The 18,592-nt window shown below is 34.5% G+C and overlaps 1 protein-coding gene across 13 annotated transcripts in view; it reads left to right on the plus strand.

Moving 5' to 3' along the window:
- PPHLN1 (periphilin 1) overlaps positions 1–18,592 on the plus strand; it is a 139,780-nt gene that overhangs the window by 76,921 nt on the left and 44,267 nt on the right. For all 13 annotated transcript variants that reach the window (XM_067009083.1, XM_067009085.1, XM_059082168.2 and 10 more), the window contains one exon: positions 13,570–13,710. In XM_067009083.1, the coding sequence (XP_066865184.1) occupies positions 13,570–13,710 (141 nt within the window). The remainder of the gene's footprint in view (positions 1–13,569; positions 13,711–18,592) is intronic.

Genomic DNA, 18,592 nt, shown 5'->3' on the forward strand with positions numbered 1-18,592 from the left:
CCTTTCCAAAATAACTAATGTATACTGCTCATAGAAAGTACAAACCAGTACAAACCCTATCAGTACTTTCAGAAATAGAGCCTTTCTTTTTTAAAATGCTGATCTGTCATTTAGCTATCAGTTGTTCTTAAACAGGTCAAGGTTTCCTTGTTATTGTAGCTATAGTAATATATATTTGCGTATTTTCAAGTAAAGATATAAAAATATCAAGCTGTACTTCTTTGGTACCTTTCTAGCACTATTTAAAAGTATGAATAATATAGTAATACATTTATTTAATAGGGTCATTTTGCCTATTTTCCTTAATAATTTAGAATAATGGTTTTTATATCAATAATATAAATATGTGCTTTAAAATTGCTAATTTGGACAGCTGATAATTTTTCTCAGAGTACTTAAACCAAAAACTTCTAAAAATACTTAATTTTTTGTTTCCTAAATACTATATCTTCAATTAGCAAAGCTTTATTAAGATATATTCATTCTTCCCCCTCGTCATTTTTGATATCTCTTAATTAAAAAAAAAATCTCACTATCCACCTTTTCCAGATTTTAAATATTCTATTTATAGTCTTTTTTCATTGTTTGACTGGATTTTGACTCTGAATAGTCAGTGACATTGGGTCTAGAAAGACTTTTTTTCAGACTCCTTGTTTTTTCTCTAAAATATGCCCAGAATTTGCTAGGTGTTGAATTAATGAGAAGTCAGTAATCCTAAAAATCTATATGTGGGTCATAGGTCAGACATGATTTTTTGTTGGACCAAAGGCAAGGTGAGAGCAGGGTTGAGATTACTTTAGTATGTTTGTTAGTTGGTGTACATCATGAGTGTTGAGCAGTATTATCAATCTTGTAGCATCTAAATGTTCTTCAAGTTACATTGATACTTTTCCATACTGGAGATAAATCAGTTGAGAAATTCTTAACAATACTCTGTCTTTTGGGCACAGATAGTCACATTTGTTTTTGGGTAGTTTTTAAGTAGTTGCTCATTTCAGTGATCTATGTTTTATGAGAAATAAACTTTTTGAGAATTTTGATCTTTGAGGATTTTGATCTTGGTTCTATAAACTCTTGTCTGATTTGAAAGAATAAGGTGGAAGGAAAAAAGTACTTTGATGCTATGGAAGAGTTTGGCATTAGTGTGTGTGTGTGTGTGTGTGTGTGTGTGTGTGTGTGTTTAAATCTAATTGTGACAATCTTTATATTAGCTGTTGAATAGAGAGGAGATTAAATGTTTACGTTTCCAGTTTATCTTCTCTTGCTGTCATCTATATAGTTTTAAGCAATTTGGTTGGGAGAGCATGTAGTTTATAGAGAGTCCAGTGAACTTGAAGGTAAATTCAGTGATATGTTTAAATATTCAGGAATATTAAGTTCATTCTTCTGTAACAATTTGCATACAATTACCTTTTGGACTCTAATAGAGAATTTCCCAAAGTATTTTATAGAATGATAATTCTGAAGGGTCTTAGTGGTCTGAGGAAGAACAAAAGAGATTCTGTTAGCCCCCTTACATTTGGGAAATGCTAGATTTAAAAGAGGTAGGTTGATTTTGGCACTTCAGCACTTTTCAGAGGTTTTAATATGTTAATATGCTCATCAGTGGTCTGTGACAGGAGGATGAATAATCAAGTTTGCATAATTTATCAAATTTTTGGCTTGAATTTTTTTTTCACAGTGCAAATTTTAGGATTAGTGTTTTAAGACATGTATTTTCAGAAAATAATACTATACTGGCTTTCTCATAGTTTATTTAAATTCACTAAATATTCATTCTGCGTCTGTTTGTGTCAAACACTGCATTAGACACACCAGCCTAGCTTTCAAAGACCTTGCAGTCAAGTTTGGTAGAGATATAATTTACTATCTGTAAACATATGACCATGAGAGTTTTGCTTTTGGCTATCAAAATGAAAAGCAAATTATTCAGATTATTAGAATGTAGCAGTAGAGCAGGTTGTTGCTTCTTGCTGCAGAAGAAAATTTTAAAATGTTTCTTATTTAAATGTGAAAATGTGAATTATGTTGTTTCAGGTGAATTATGTTGTTTATGTATCAGGTGTTATTTTCCACTTCACTTCGCTTTCCCTAGTGAAGTATGCCCAACTTCCATGGCCCTCTTTCAAATTCAGATCCATTCAGTGAAATCAATAGTGCTAGAGATAATAAGACTCAATATCTTTCTTGATTCCACTTTTCTTCCTTTCCTGTTGTAAAGTTTTTTGCCACTATTTCACTGATGACCTTATATTGCCTTTATTAAAAATTTCTTTTACTTGTCTAGTTATTTAGATAGATAGAATGTATCTCATGTTTTGTTTTCCCTCCAGTACCTTGGATAATATATATCTAATGAACTAAACTAAATTTAATTACTAATAAGCTCTTTTTTTCCAGTTTTACTGAAGTATAGTTGACATACAGCACTGTATAAGTTTAAGGTGTACAGCATAATGAATTGACTTACATATATTGCGAAATTATCACAATAAGTTAATATCCATTGTCTCATATAAACACCACAAAAAAGAAAAATATTTTTTTCCTTGTGATGAGAACTCTTAGGATTTACTCTCTTGTCAACTTTCAAATACACCATATAGCATTGTTAACTATAAACATCATGTTGTACATTACGTCCTCAGTACTTATCTTATAACTGGAAGTTTGTACCTTTTGACCACCTTCATCCAATTCCCACCCCACTATTCCCCAGCCCCCACCTCTGGTAACCAGGGATATGATCTCTTTTTCTATGAGTTGTTAAAAAAATTCCATATATAAGTGAGATCATACAGTTTTTGTCTCTCTCTGTCTGGCTTATATCACTTAGCATGATGCCCTCAAGGTCCATCCATGTTGTTGCAAATGGCAGAATTTCTTTCTCTTTAGTGGCTGAACAATATTTTATTGTGCATGTAACTTCTTTGTCTGTGTATCAGTTGATTGATACTTAGGTTGCTTCTGTATCTTGGCTATTGTAAATTATGCAGCTATGAACATTGGGGTGCATGTATGTTTTCGAGTTAGTGTTTTCGTTTTCTTCAAATATATACCCAGATGTGGAATTGCTGGATCATATGGTAGTTCTCGTTTTAATTTTTTGAGGAATCTCATACTGTTTTCTGTAGCGGCTGTACCAATTTACAATCCCACCAACAGTGCACAAAGATTCCCTTTTCTCCACATCCTCCCAGCATTTGTTACCTCTTTTCCTTTTGATGCTGGTCATTCTAAGAAGTGTGAGGTGATACCTCATTGTGGTGTTGATTTGCATTTCCCTCATGATTAGTGATGTTGAGCACCTTTTCATGTACCTGTTGGCCATTCATATATCTTCTTTGGAAAAATTTATGTTCATGTCCTTTGCCCATTTTTTAATCGTATTATTTGGTTTTGTGTGGATTTTTTTGGTGGTTTTTGCTATTGAGTTGTATGAGTTCTTTATTTTGGATGTTAACTCTTTATCCACATATATGATTTGCAAATATTTTTTTCCCATTCTGTAGTTTGTCTTTCATTTTGTTAATCATTTCTTTTGCTGTGCAGAAGGTTCATAATTTGATATAGTATCACTTGTTTATTTTTTATTTTGTTGCTTGTGTTTTCGATGTCATATCTAAAAAAATCATTGCCAAGACCCATATCAAGGAACTCTCTTTCCTGTTTTCCTGTAGGAGTTTTATGGTTTCCAGTCTTACATTTAAGTCTTTAGTGCATTTGGAGTTAATTTTTGTGAATAGTGTATGATAGGGCTCTAGTTTCCTTCGTTTACATGTGAATAACCTGATTTCTTCAGCACCGTTTATTGAAGAAACTTTTCTTTGTTGAGTATTCTGGCCTCCTCTGTGAAATATTAGTTGGCCATATATGCATGGGTTTATTTCAGGGCTTTCAGTTCTGTTCCATTTGGCCTATGTGTCTCTTTTTATGCTGGTATCATACTGTTTTGATTACTATAGCTAACAAGCTCTTTTAGTATCAATTCAAGTTATTTTTCTCTTCATTACTTGACTTTTATTTTCCCAAAACTCATCTACTCTGATGTGTTTATTATGCTCATCAATTTATATTTTTGTATGTAGGTCTAGAATCATGATGAAGCTTGAAGTTCCTATTTTGAGTGTGTTTTAAAACTTTAATAATTTTTTGTTTTGTTTGTTTTGCATTGACCCAACTAAAATGGAATCTAGTGGCAGAATTATTTTGACCGTGGGGTAGTCAGAACACAGTATAAATAATCTTTCTTGACATCATCTGAAATGAACTGTTGTCTATCTAGTGTTAGAAACCTTATACTGATATTGTGATTTATTTCTTAAATTACTTTTTATTGTAATATAATACATATAACATAGAACTTCTGTCTTAACCTATTTTTTTACGTTCCATCACTTTTATTGCACAGTGGATAGATAATAAAACAATCTTTTTTTAAAAGGATGCTTATACCAAACAACCATGGGGAGTAGGGAGATATACATTCCCAAATGTAAAGAAGAAAAAGGAGACAGTTAACATGACTTTTTCCAGAAGCCAGAATGAGCACCAGAGTCTTGCCACAGTAAGACTAGTGGTATGGTCACATTTAGCCAGTTTATTGGTATAGTGTGAGCAGTTGGGAAAAAAAGAACTATGCAGTGGAGACCTTAATGCTCAAAGAACCATTAGGTGGCAGTAGGGACACAGGCATCTTTTTTTTTTATACAGCAGGTTCTTAATTAGTTATCCATTTCATACATATTAGTGTCTACATGTCAATCCCAATCTCCCAATTCATCTCACCATCACACCCTCGAAACCCCTGCCGCTTTCCCCCTTGGTGTCCATACGTTTGTTTTCTACATCTGTGTCTCAATTTCTGCCCTGCAAACCAGTTCATCTGTACCATTTTTCGAGGTTCCACATGTATGCGTTATATTTGTTTTTCTCTTTCTGACTTACTTCACTCTGTATGACAGTCTCTAGATTCATCCACGTCTCTACAAATGACCCAATTTCGTTCCTTTTTATGGCTGAGTAATATTCCATTGCATATACGTACCACATCTTCTATGTCCATTCATCTGTCAGTGGGCATTTAGGTTGCTTCCATGACCTGGCTATTGTAAATAGTGCTGCAGTGAACACTGGGGGTGCATGTGTCTTTTTGAATTATGGTTTTCTCTGGGTATATGCCCAGTAGTGGGATTGCTGGGTCATACAGTAATTCTATTTTTAGTTTTTTAAGAAACCTCCATACTGTTCTCCATAGTGGCTGTATCAATTTACATTCCCACCAACAGTGCAAGAGCACCCTCTCCAGCATTTGTTGTTTGTGGATTTTCTGATGATGCCCATTCTAACTGGTGTGAGGTGATACCTCATTGTAGTTTTGATTTGCATTTCTCTAATAATTAGTGATGTTGAGCAGCTTTTCATGTGCTTCTTGGCCATCTGTATGTCTTCTTTGGAGAAATGTCTATTTAGGTCTTTTGCCCATTTCTGGATTGGATTGTTTGTTTCTTTAATATTGAGCTGCATGAGCTGTTTATACATTTTGGAGATTAATCCTTTGTCCGTTGATTTGTTTACAGATACTTTCTCCCATTCTGAGGGTTGTCTTTTCGTCTTGTTTATGGTTTCCTTTGCTGTGCAAAAGCTTTGACATTTCATTAGGTCCCATTTGTTTATTTTTGTTTTTATTTCCATTACTCTAGGAGGTGGATCAAAAAAGATCTTGCTGTGATTTATGTCAAAGAGTGTTATTCCTGTGTTTTCCTCTAAGAGTTTTATAGTGTCCAGTCTTACATTTAGGTCTCTAATCCATTTTGAGTTTATTTTTGTGTATGGTGCTAGGGAGTGTTCTAATTTCATTCTTTTATGTGTAGCTGTTCAATTTTCCCAGCACCACTTATTGAAGAGACTGTCTTTTCTCCATTGTATATCCTTGCCTCCTTTTTCATAGATGAGTTGACCATAGGTGCGTGGGTTTATCTCTGGGCTCTCTATCCTGTTCCATTGATCTATATTTCTGGGGGTTTTTTTGCCAGTACCATATTGTCTTGATTACTGTAGCTTTGTAACATAGTATGAAGTCAGGAAGTCTGATTGCTCCAGCTCCGTTTTTCTCCCTCAAGACTGCTTTTGCTATTCGGGGTCTTTTGTGTCTCCATACAAATTTTAAGATTTTTGGTTCTAGTTCTGTAAAAAATGCCATTGGTAATTTGATAAGGATTGCATTGAATCTGTAGGTTGCTTTGGGTAGTATAGTCATTTTCACAATGCTGATTCTTCCAATCCAAGAACATGGTATATCTCGCCATCTGTTGGTATCATCTTTAATTTCCTTCATCAGTGTCTTATAGTTTTCTGCATACAGGTCTTTTGTCTCCCTAGGTAGGTTTATTCCTAGGTATTTTAATCTTTTTGTTGCAAAGCTAAATGGGAGTGTTTCCTTAATTTCTCTTTCAGATTTTTCATCATTAGTGTATAGGAATGCAAGAGGTTTCTGTGCAATAATTTTGTATCCTGCAGCTTTACCAGATTCCTTGATTAGCTCTAGTAGTTTTCTGGTGGCATGTTTAGGATTCTCTATGTATAGTATCATGTCATCTGCCAAGAGTGACAGTTTCACTTCTTCTTTTCCAATTTGTATTCCTTTTGTTTCTTTTTCTTTGATTGCTGTGGCTTGGACTTCCAAAACTATGTTGAATAATAGTGGTGAGAGTGGACATCCTTGTCTTGTTCCTGATCTTAGTGGAAGTGCGTTCAGTTTTTCACCATTGAGAAGGATGTTTGCTGTGGGTTTGTCATATGTGGCCTTTACTATTTTGAGGTAGTTTCGCTCTATGCCCACTTTGTGGAGAGTTTTTATCATAAATGGGTGTTGAATTTTGTCAAAAGCTTTTTCTGCATCTATTGAGATGATCATATGGATTTTCTCCTTCAATTTGTTAATATGGTGTATAACATTGATTGCTTTGCCTATATTGAAGAATCCTTGCATCCCTGGGATAAATCCCACTTGATCATGGTGTGTGATCCTTTTAATGTGTTGTTGGATTGTTTGCTAGTATTTTGTTGAGGATTTTTGCGTCTATATTCATCAGTGATATTGGTCTGTAATTTTCTTTTTTGTGTGTTATCTTTGTCTGGTTTTGGCATCAGGGTGATTGTGGCCTCATAGAATGAGTTTGGCAGTGTTCCTTCCTCTGCAATTTTTTGGAAGAGTTTGAGAAGGATGGGTGTTAGCTCTTCTCTAAATGTTTGATAGAATTTACCTGTGAAGCCATCTGTTCCTGGAAGATTCTTAATCACAGTTTCAATTTCATTACCTGTGATTGGTGTGTTCACATTTTCTATTTCTTCCTGGTTCAGTCTTGGAACGTTATACCTTTCCATTTTATTGGCATAGAGCTGCTTGTAGTAGTCTCTCAGGATGCTTTTTATTTCTGCAGTGTCTGTTTTAACTTCTCTGCTTTCATTTCTAATTTTATTGATTTGAGTCCTCTCCCTCTTTTTCTTGATGAATCTAGCTAATGGTTCATCAATTTTGTTTATCTTCTCCAAGAACCAGCTTTTAGTTTCATTGATCTTTGCTATTGTTTTCTTGGTTTCTATTTCATTTATTTCTTCTCTGATCTTTATGATTTCTTTCCTTCTGCTAACTTTGGGTATTGTTTGTTCTTCTTTCTCTAGTTCCTTTAGGTGTAAGTTTAGGTTGTTTATTTGAGATTTTTCTTGTTTCTGGAGGTAAGCTTGTATTGCTATAAACATCCCTCTTAGAACTGCTTTTGCTGCATCCTATAGGTTTTGGATTGTCATGTTTTCATTTTCATTTGTCTCTAGGTAGTTTTTGATTTCCTCAGTGATCTCTTGGTTATTTAGTAACATATTGTTTAGCCTCCTTGTGTTTGTATTTTTTATGTTTTTTTTCCTTGTAATTGATTTCTAACCTCATAGCATTGTGGTTAGAAAAGATGCTTGATATGATTTCAGTTTTCTTAAATTTACTGAGGCTTGATTTGTGACCCAAGATGTGATCTATCATGGAGAATGTTCTATGCACACCTGAGAAGAAAGTGTATTCTGCTGTTTTTGGATGGAATGTCCTATAAATATCAATTAAATCTTTCTGATCTATTGTGTCATTTAAGGCTCATCTTAACCATTTTAAGTGTATAGTTCAGTGGTATTAAATACATTCACATTATTATGCACATCACCACCCTCCATCCCCTTAACTCTTTTACCTGTAAAACTGAAACTCTACACCAATTAAACAACAACTCTCCAAAACAAATTTATCAGTTTATTCTCCCCCTCCCTCAGTCCCTGGCAACCACTGTTATGCTTTCTTTGATTATGACTTTGAGTACTTTAAGTACTTAAGTGGAATCATATAGTATTTGTCTTTTGTGACTGGCTTATTTCATTATGCATAGTGTCTTCAAGTTTCATGCATGTAGTAGCATATTATAGAATTTCCTTTTTCTTTTAAAAGGCTGAGTAATATTCCATTGTGTATGTGTGTACTATATTTTGTGTGTGTGTGTGTGTATTAAATGCTCTGTGTTATTTAGAATTCCTTAGTTAATTTTTAAATAGGTTTAAAAGATACTTTAGTGCTATTTTGGGAAATTGATTGGGGTTTTCAGATGGGCTAGGAGTACATTCTTTTTTTAAAAATTTTTTACAGTAAGTCCTTGTTGGTTATTTATTTTAAGTATAGCAGTGTATGTGTGCACTGCATTTTGTTTTCTGTTCATTGGTATGTTGTGTTTTCATTTTCACTCATCTCTAAGTATTTCTTACTTTCTCTTGTGATTTCTTCTTTGTTTGTTTAAAAGTGCATTAATTTCCAGAATTTTGTGAATTTTCCAGATTTTTCTTTTTAAATTTATTGAGACTTAATATGTGCCCCAATACAGGGGAACGTTCCATGTGCACTTGAGAAGAATGTGTACTCTGTTGAAGTTTGGTGGATTGTTCTGTGTATGTCTGTTAGATGTAGTTAGTGTATTGTGTTGCTTAAGCCCACTATTCCCTTACTTATCTTACTTATTTCCTTACTGATTATTGTGAAACTGTTTATTTCTCCCTTCAATTTTGTCAGTTTTTGTTTCATATATTTTTATAGTTTGTCATTAGGTGTGCAAATTTTTGTAATTGTTATATCTTCTTGCTTTATTGAAACTTTTATTAATACATAATGTCCTTGTCTCTTTTAACCTTTTTTTATTTAAAGTTTATCTGTCTGATATTATTATAGCCACTCTCGCTCTCTTTTGGTTACTCTGTGCATGGAATATCTTTTTTCCATCCTTTTACTTTCCACCTGTTTGTGTCTTTGGGTCTCAAGTGAATCTCTTGTAGATAACGTATTGTTGGTTTTTATTCATTCTGCCAATTTCTATCTTTGGACTGGAGAATTTAAACCATTTACACTTAAAAGTAATTACTGAGGAGGGATTTACTCTTGTCATTGTGCTATTTGTTTTCTATAAGCCCTGTAGCTTTTTTGTTCCTCATTTCCTGCATTCAGGTCTTCTTTTGTTTTTAGTTGATTTTTTGTAGTGAAATGTTTAAATTTCTATCTTGTTTCCTTTTTTTTTTTTTTTTTTTTTTTTGTGGTATGCGGGCCTCTCACTGTTGTGGCCTCTCCCGTTGCGGAGCACAGGCTCCAGACACGCAGGCTCAGAGGCCATGGCTCACGGGCCTAGCTGCTTTGTGGCATGTGGGATCTTCCCAGACTGGGGCACGAACCCGTGTGCCCTGCATCAGCAGGCGGACTCAACCACTGTGCCACTGTGTATATTTTATAGCTGTCTTCTTTGTGGGTACAATGGAGATGACATTTAACATCCTAAAATTGTAACACTAATTTAAATTTATACCAGCTTACCTGCAATAACATACAAAGCCTGTACTCCTTTACAGCTCTGTCTCTACCTCCTCATTTGTTGATGTTCCACAATTACATCATTATACATTGTGTGCCACCCCAAACCATAAATTAATAATTATTTTAAATGCATTAGCATATTAAATTATCTAGAAAATAAGACTTGGAGTTATAAACCAACATTGCAGTGATACTAGTTTTTACACTAATAATTTTTTTCTTTAAATGTCATAGTCTCCTAAATCATGTTGCAAATAAAAAGTGCAGATTCAGACTATTTACAGTAATACCAGCTGTTTTAACTATGCATTTAACTTTATTGAGCTCTTTATTCCTCCATACCTTTGAGTACCATCTAGTGTCCTTTCATTTCACCTTGCAGGGCTCCCTTAAGCATTTCTTGCATGACAGATCTAGTATCATGAACTTCCTCAGCTTTTGTTTATCTGGGAATGTCTTAATTTCTCCCTCACTTATGAAGCACAGTTTTGGTGGATATAGCAGTCTTTGTTGGCAGTGTTTTCTTTTAACACTTTGAACATATCATTCCACTGTCTTCTGGCCTCCAATGTTTCTAATGAGAAATCTACTTAATCTTAGTTGAAGACTAAGATTATTGATGATGATGATTTCTCACTGCTTTCAAGATTCTCCCTTTGTCTTTATCTTTAAAGTTTGATTATAATGTGTCTTTTGAGGTTCTTTGAGTTCATCTTGGGTTTTATTGAGCTTCTTGGATGTTTATATTCACGTCTTTCATCAGATTTGGGAGTTTTCAGCCATTATTCATTCAAGTATCTTCTCTGCCCCTTTCTCTCTCTCCTCCTTCTGAGATTCCCAGAAGGATGTATATTGGTCCACTTAATGGTGCTCCACATATCCCTTAGGTTCTGTTCACTTTTCTTCAATCTTTTTTCTTTCTGTCCTTCAGACAATAATTTCCTATTTCCTTGTCCTATTTTTCAAGTTCACTGATTTCTTCTGCTTTTGAATCCCTCTAGTGAATTTTTATTGTAATTATTGGTCTAATTAGCTATGAGATTTCTTTTTGGTTTCCTTTTGGGTTTTTAATTTCTTTATTGATATTTCCATTTTGTTAACACATTGCTCTCTTGGCTTTTCCCTCATCTTTCTTTAGTTCTTTGTGCATCTTAGAGACGGTTATTTTAAAGTTTTTTCATCCAGTAGATCTGCCATTAGGTCTTTTTCAGGAGCAGTTTCTGTTGATTCATTTTTTTCTTTGAATGAGCAATACTTTGCTGTTTCTTTGTATGATTTGTGATTTTTTTGTTGAACACTGGGCATTTGAATCTAATAATGTGGTAACTCTGTAAGTCAGATTCCCTCTGTTCCCCTGGACTTGCTGGGTTTGTTGTTATTATTATTATTATTTTTTATTGTTGGCTGTTTCTGTACTGAGGATCAGTCTGAGGTGTAAACAGAGTCTTCTCTGTTCTTTCTGAGCCTTTCCCTTGTTGTGCCCATTTACTTTCTAACTTCCTCTATGTATACAGTTTTTTTTTTTTTTTTTAACATTCTTATCTTTAACGTCTGGCTCCCAGAAGAGGAAGATGTGAATAATGAAGTGGGGAGGGTTCTGGTCCTTTTATATCCCCTGGAAGTCACTTCATCCAGAATAAGAGGGGTTTGCAACAATCGGGGGAGGTATAATAATAATGGCTGTTTGCCTGTTTGTCTGCGCCTCTGATCTGAAGCAGCAATCAGTGATCAGAGCACAGTTCCCTGATATTTGAAGGATAGGGTACTTTTTCCCCAATCTGACTCCCATAAGCAATGTGTAAGCTGCTCTAGGAACAGGTACACAGCTTCCTGCCAAGTGGGTAGGGGTGGGAGATGGGCAGCTGCTACTGTGCTAAGAGCTGAATTTAACCTCAGTTTTACCACCCATGTCTTCCTTGGAAGGGACAAGGCTTCAACAGAGTCCAGAGTTCCACAATAGTTAAATCAGACATTATGCCAGTGTAGTTTTTTGTGTAGGTTGGGAGACAGATTGCTAGTGCTTCCTACTCTGCTGTCTTCCCAGAATCCTCTCCCCTTAAATGATTCATATACTTTCAATTTAAATCCCTTAAGATATATAACTCAGAGTTATAAAAACCAGGTTTTTTAAAAAAAGTAGATTATGCATGCACACGTCAGAAATTCAAAAGGCATTGGAATAGGTACAGTGTCTTCTAAGTTATCCCTATTGAGACATCCTCTTTTATCATTTTTTTTTCCCCGTAGGTAATATCCTTCCAGAGATAGTGTGTTCAGTGTGTTCATATATATATATATATATATATATATGCATAACGGTATATACACCCATGCTTCCCTCTTCCCTTTTGTTTTTGACACAACTGGCAGTATATTTATGGGGAATGACCTTCAGGACTTGCCAGGAGAAAAATTAGGATACATTATGCAATATATTTAGACTGTTCTTATTCGTTTAAATGATTTCTTTAGTATTCCATGGTTCTAGATAGTGCATAATTTATTTGATGGGCATTTAGGTTGTTTTCAATCATTTGCCATTAATGGCAGCCATATCTTAGCATTTGGTGCTCATGTGTGTATCTGTAGGTTAAGTTCCTACAGGTGAAGGTGCTTGGTGAAAGGGATATGTGGTACATTTTGATAAATATTGCCACATTACTCTCTAAAGAGGTTGTGGCAGTGTACGACACGTTAGATGTTGGAATGCCACTGCTCTTACCGGTGAAAAATACCACTAATTAATATATATCTTGTGACTTCTGTAAACCTACTGCTGTTTGCTGCTACTTCAATCACAAAAACCATAAGTTTTTTGATAAACTTGTGATAAGTACAGTTTTCTTATTTCCTCCTTCACCTCCCACCCAACTAAAATATACAACAGCAAAATATGTTAGCTCAAACTTTACTCTTTGCAAGTTACTTCTTACTGAAGACTCCGTGAAGGCAAGAACTTTTGTCTGTGCTGTTCATTGATATATCTAGTGTCACTTGAACAGTGCTTGGCATTTATCATAGAATAAATTTTTGAGTAAACTAATGCATTGTAGTTAAATAATAGTTTTCCCTCATTTATTTAGTTTTCCTCTTTTCATCAAAAGTGTTTTTAGGAAGTAAAATAATTGGCCTTGGGCTTTTTATGGGATCATTGTCTCATTAATGAACTGTTGCAGTAATAATTATTGCCATTTAGAGTTGTTTTCTTTTCAGTTATTTCAATAAATTCTTAGGCTACAGGAGGCAAGGTTATTTTTAATTTCTGAAAGTGGAGTCCTTTTCTGTGTTCCTGTGTAATATATTTGCTTATGTGTGTTCACACTTCTCACTTCCAGTTGGACTTTTTTCTTCTGTGTTTCTTAAATAGATTGCTTAAGGAATAGTTACAGGACAAAACCTTCTAGCTCTGTCTTAATATAGTGTTAAATATAATTTTGGAATGGAATAAACCTAGAGGCTTTGTCTTACCTAAGATTTAAAAAGTAGCCATCATTTCCTCTTTAATCCTCCTCACATATGTTCATTATGCATAGCAAGATTGAAAGTGTTTCTTTTCTTAAGACAGGTTAAATTTAGCACTTTCTCTTGAGATAATCTGTCAGTTGGTGCTTATATTCAGTCATCTAAAATGCTGTATGTCCTTTAAGGAAGTAATAAAAGATTTCTAATTCTTTTTAAAGGCGGGATCCACAGCACCATTGTTCATTGACCAGCCAGAAGAACCTGAGCCAAATGCAACAGATGGCATAGAATTATTCGAAGACAGTCAGCTAACCAGTCGCTCTAAAGCAATAGCCTCAAAAACCAAAGAGATTGAACAGGTAAGAATCCAGTCTGCTTAAGGTACAAAATCTTTTGATCCTGTCACTTTGTACACAGTAGTTACAGTAAATATTTAATTGAATAAATGTATTTCATTTTGTCTTTTTCCATTTGTGACCCTGAAATTACAATGTAAAAAATTCTAAAAAGTGTTTGATTTGATTTCACAGTAATTTTGATCAGTTTGGTCCTCTACCCCTGCTTACTATTTTTTCCTTTTTTTAATAAAAGCAAGTTTCTATTTTAGACAATATTAATATTCTAGTTAGTGTGGAGCAATTAAAGAACTATTAAACTTAGAGATGGGTTGAAAAATATTAAATATACCAATATGATAGCAAATGTTAGTTTTGAATACTGGGATTACAGATGTTTCTTGAGGTTTTCATTATACTTTTAAGTATTTTTCAAATATTAAAGAAAAAATAAAAGATAGGTATTTAAATCTAATTTTAATGATGTCATTTTGAAAAGTCAGGATCTTGTTTTTAATAGATTGAATAGATTGCTTAAGGAATAGTTATAGGACAAAACCTTCTATCTGTATCTTAATGCAATGTGAAATGTAATTTTGGAATACAATAAGCCAAGAGGCTTTGTGTTACCTAAGATTTAAAATGTAGCCATCATTTCCTCTTTAATCCTCCTCGCATATGCTCATTATGCATAGAAAAGTTGAAAGTGTTTCAGTATGGAAATATTACCTGCTTTATAGGGTATTATCACTTTATGAGAATTAAATGAAGTAAATGAAATGTGAAAGGGCTTTATAAAATGTGACATGTTGTACAGCTGTTTGTTTTTGATGTTGTTACTCTGTAGTACCTTGAGTAAATGTCATTATATTGTTATATAATCTTCTAAAAACTATTGGAAGTTAAGAACAAAATTAAACCTTTTCTCAAGGTGCTGTCCATTTCCACACCAATTAAAATCTATTTCCCTTGGTTAAGTAGAAGTTCTTATTTAAATCCTAGATATGATTGTGCAGCTTATATAGGAAAACGGTGACTGAGAAAATCTGGTTTAATTTGGTGATGTGAAAGGCACATTGGTGCCTTTCAAGCTATCAATTAAATGGGAGTAAGTAAATGGTTTGCTCACTAGGTGTATCTTCCAGTATGAATATGAATATCATTGCCCTATATAAAATTACTGTCTTTTTACTCTGACTTATTTTTCTTTGTAGCTTTTTTTCCCCCTACCATTTTTTTTTTTTTTTTTTTTTTTTTTTTTGCGGTATGCGGGCCTCTCACTGTTGTGGCCTCTCCCGTTGCGGAGCACAGGCTCCGGACGCGCAGGCTCAGCGGCCATGGCTCACGGGCTTAGTTGCTCCGCGGCATGTGGGATCTTCCCGGACCAGGGCACGAACCCGTGACCCCTGCATCGGCAGGCGGATTCTCAACCACTGCGCCACCAGGGAAGCCCTCCCCCTACCATTTGACATATGTTTGCTTGTCTCCCTTCCATATGGAAGCTTCATGAGAGCAAGGACTTTGTTTTGTTTACTGCTTTATCTTAGTTACCCAGAATAGTGATTGACATGTAGCGAGCTCACAAGAAATATGTGTCGTATGGATAGTCACCGAGTCACTTGAAATCAGAGTGTGTCTTAACCTGACCACTTCACAGAGTGCTTAGGCCCAGCACTTAGTAAGTGCTTGATAAGTGATTGTTAGGTGAATGAATTATTTAATGTTATTTTTCTTTTTCACCTAAATTGCAGTTCTTTAAAGAAGAGGTTTTCTTAAGAATATAACTGGTAGAAAAACTTGACTGACTCCCCTATTGGGAGGGAGTATTTTGGGTTGTTATTTATTAATATTTGTATTGTCTCCTCTTGTTATTAGTCATAGTTGATCTCTTTGATCTTGAAAAGGTGGGTTACCAGTCAGAGGTAGAGCCTAGCTTAGCAGCACACACATAAAATTATTTAGTATGGAACCAGTGTTTGTATACTGTACAGACACCCATATATGTTTGATCTGTAAGTATGACTGTATCTCTGTTTTCATCTGCCCATTGTTCAAACACATGAAAAATCTGATACTAAAGTATATTGAACAAGGACAGATGAACTAAAGAAAGAAAAATAACTCTAAAAGGTCATTACTGTATTCTGTTGTACTAGAGAAGTAAAACCATTATAAAATAAAGAACTTAATGATGTTAAATATTGGATTGTAACTACTGTGTTCTTGCTAGGGTACTTTGGTTTTCATATATTGACAAGAAAATCAAACCAAAATTCCTCAAAATGTCACAAAGCTAGTAAATAATGACATATAATTATTTTATAAATCATGTCTTAATGTTACAGTGATTTTTGAAAAGGAAAAAATTAGGTTTAAGGGGATTTCTCTCCAACATTTGCACATTTTATTTTTAGAAATTAAATACCAGGTGGATAGGAATATTATAAAGGTTTGAGAAAGCTAGATGGTAGTTAGTTATACAGCTGTCTAGTAATTTATATTTTTCCATATGCTTGAAATATTGCATGATTTAAAAAATGAATAATAGCCCCCCCAAAAAGGGCCTGCATAGATGAGGCCAACAAATCAAACTTAGAATAATGTAGGAATGTAAATATTGGTGTTATAGCCAAGTTGCTTTTTCTCCCTGTTCTGTCAAGTACAATATGTTCAGATATCTAATAAATTTCCACATGTAATTTTTTGAGGGTTTATATAAATTAGGTCCTTCAGCCCTTGAATCCAAAGAAAGTCATTAACTTGAGGCAGTATTACAATATGTAATAAACTAAATCTTCAGGCCAAAATTTGGTTTAATTCAGAGGGCCTACAAATGTGGCTTATTCAATGTTTAAGGGCACACATTTGGATATAGATTGTATCAGAATCACTTCAATAAGAGCAGATTCACGTTCTTTGCCATATTATTGCCCTCTCATTCCTGGGCATATAAGAATTCGGTAGGGTAGAGGTACAGGTGCCTTTGGAAAAAGCTACCAGCTTATAGTCGTATATGGTGGAGAACCACTGGTCTAAAATCCTTGAGCCAGAAAACATCAGATTGCATCTCTGAATATTATGTTGCTAGAGATCATTTGAAACATCTCACTTTTACGTAAATATCTTTTAGTGGATATGATTCATTCTCTTGCTACAGCACATTTATCCTCTTTATGCTTTGGATCCTGTGGTATATCTTTTCCCCCCATTTCCCCAGATTATCCCCTCTTACCCAATTTGGGCCACCTTTTACATTCAAATACTGGAGTATTTTCCTAGGCTTTCTGGCTTCTGAGCTTAGACAGGCGAACTTCAGGATTTCTTCTGTCATTATGGTAATTCCTAGAGAGACTTAATCCACAAAAATATAGGTGATGAATTGGGAGATTGGGATTGACATGTATACACTAATATGTATAAAATGGATAACTAATAGGAACCTACTGTATAAAAAATAAAATTCTAAAATTCCAAAAAAATATATAGGTGATTCATATTCTGGTTCAGGTATTTGGCATTAGCCCCTTGATTGTGATGTATCCCTCAAGTCCTCACATACCTACTACTCCTGAACTATGTGATTTGAAAGTGCATCCTACTCCTTGATATTTTACCAGTGAGGAATCTTGGCTTTTAACAAATTGTTACTTTGAATGAACGACGCAAATTGAAATCCTCCATTATTACATACCCTTCTTCCCTCTGTTGTACCTTGAGGGATAAGGCAATATTTACTTTAACTCTTTGGAATTCTCTTATTTAAGATTTTCAAAATCCCTCATACTTTGATAAAATTGTGCTTAGACATAGCCTGTCAGCGAGATCCTCTGTTTTCTTGGGGTCCTGGCATCTCATGATATTTAAGTCTTCTTGTAATTCCCCACTGGCAAGATCTGGCTTCGATTCTTCTATCTTCCTCTTTCTTCAGATGGAATCAGATAATATGAGTAGATCAGGGGTGTACACACACACACACACACATATATGTATACATACACAGACCAAAAAATATGCATATGCATGGTTGGCCAAGCAGATCATATGACTAAGAGTGTCAGGGTGGCTAAAATCCTCCTCAAGACACAAGAAGTTGTAGAGAAGCCGGTTCCTAGTGAAGCAACTGTAAGGATAGTTGGTGAGTAACTGAAGTTTATTAGGATCTTTTGCTCTGCCAACTAGTCTTAAAAAAAAGAACCTTTTATCTCTTCACTCTCAAGGCACTGTGCTGATATTGTAATTCTCTGCTTTTGTTGTCCATCTGTAGGGCTTTTAAAAAGTAGAGCTTGTTGGATATCTGCCATAAATATTCTGGTAAGTTAGTTATCACAGCTTCTCAAACTTTAATGTGGGTGTAAATCACTGGGGGATCTTGTGTTAAAATACAGATTTTGATTCAGTAGATCTGGAATGGGGCTTGAGATTGGAATGTCTGACATTCTCCCAGGTGATGCTGATCTTACCAGTCTATGTACCATATTTGGAGTAACAAGGAGTTGGAAGGAGGTGACTGTTTTTTCTTAAGCTCTTCTATGCTTTCTAATGTGCTGAAAGATTGAAAACGATTACCACCTTTTATGTAAATTAAGAGACTTTTGTACTGTTTTTTAATTGTATAATTAACATGCAATAAAGTGCATAGATCTTAAATATTCAGTTGGATAAGTTGTAACAGTTGTAGCACTTTGTAAATATCACCCAAAACAAATATTTAGGAAAGTCTTTTCTATTACATTAAAATATCCTCCAGCCCATCCATTGAAAGCTGTATTTTAAGTGATAAAATACACAAGGATAAAATTCAAAAGGCACAAGAGATTATGCAGAGAAAACAAGTTTCCTTCTCATCTATAATTCTTAGCTGCCCAGTTTCTTTCCCTAGTGTGTAGATATACTGTATATATGTGTA

Source organism: Kogia breviceps, chromosome 12, assembly GCF_026419965.1.
Source record: "Kogia breviceps isolate mKogBre1 chromosome 12, mKogBre1 haplotype 1, whole genome shotgun sequence".
Classification (NCBI taxonomy): Eukaryota; Metazoa; Chordata; class Mammalia; order Artiodactyla; family Physeteridae; genus Kogia; species Kogia breviceps.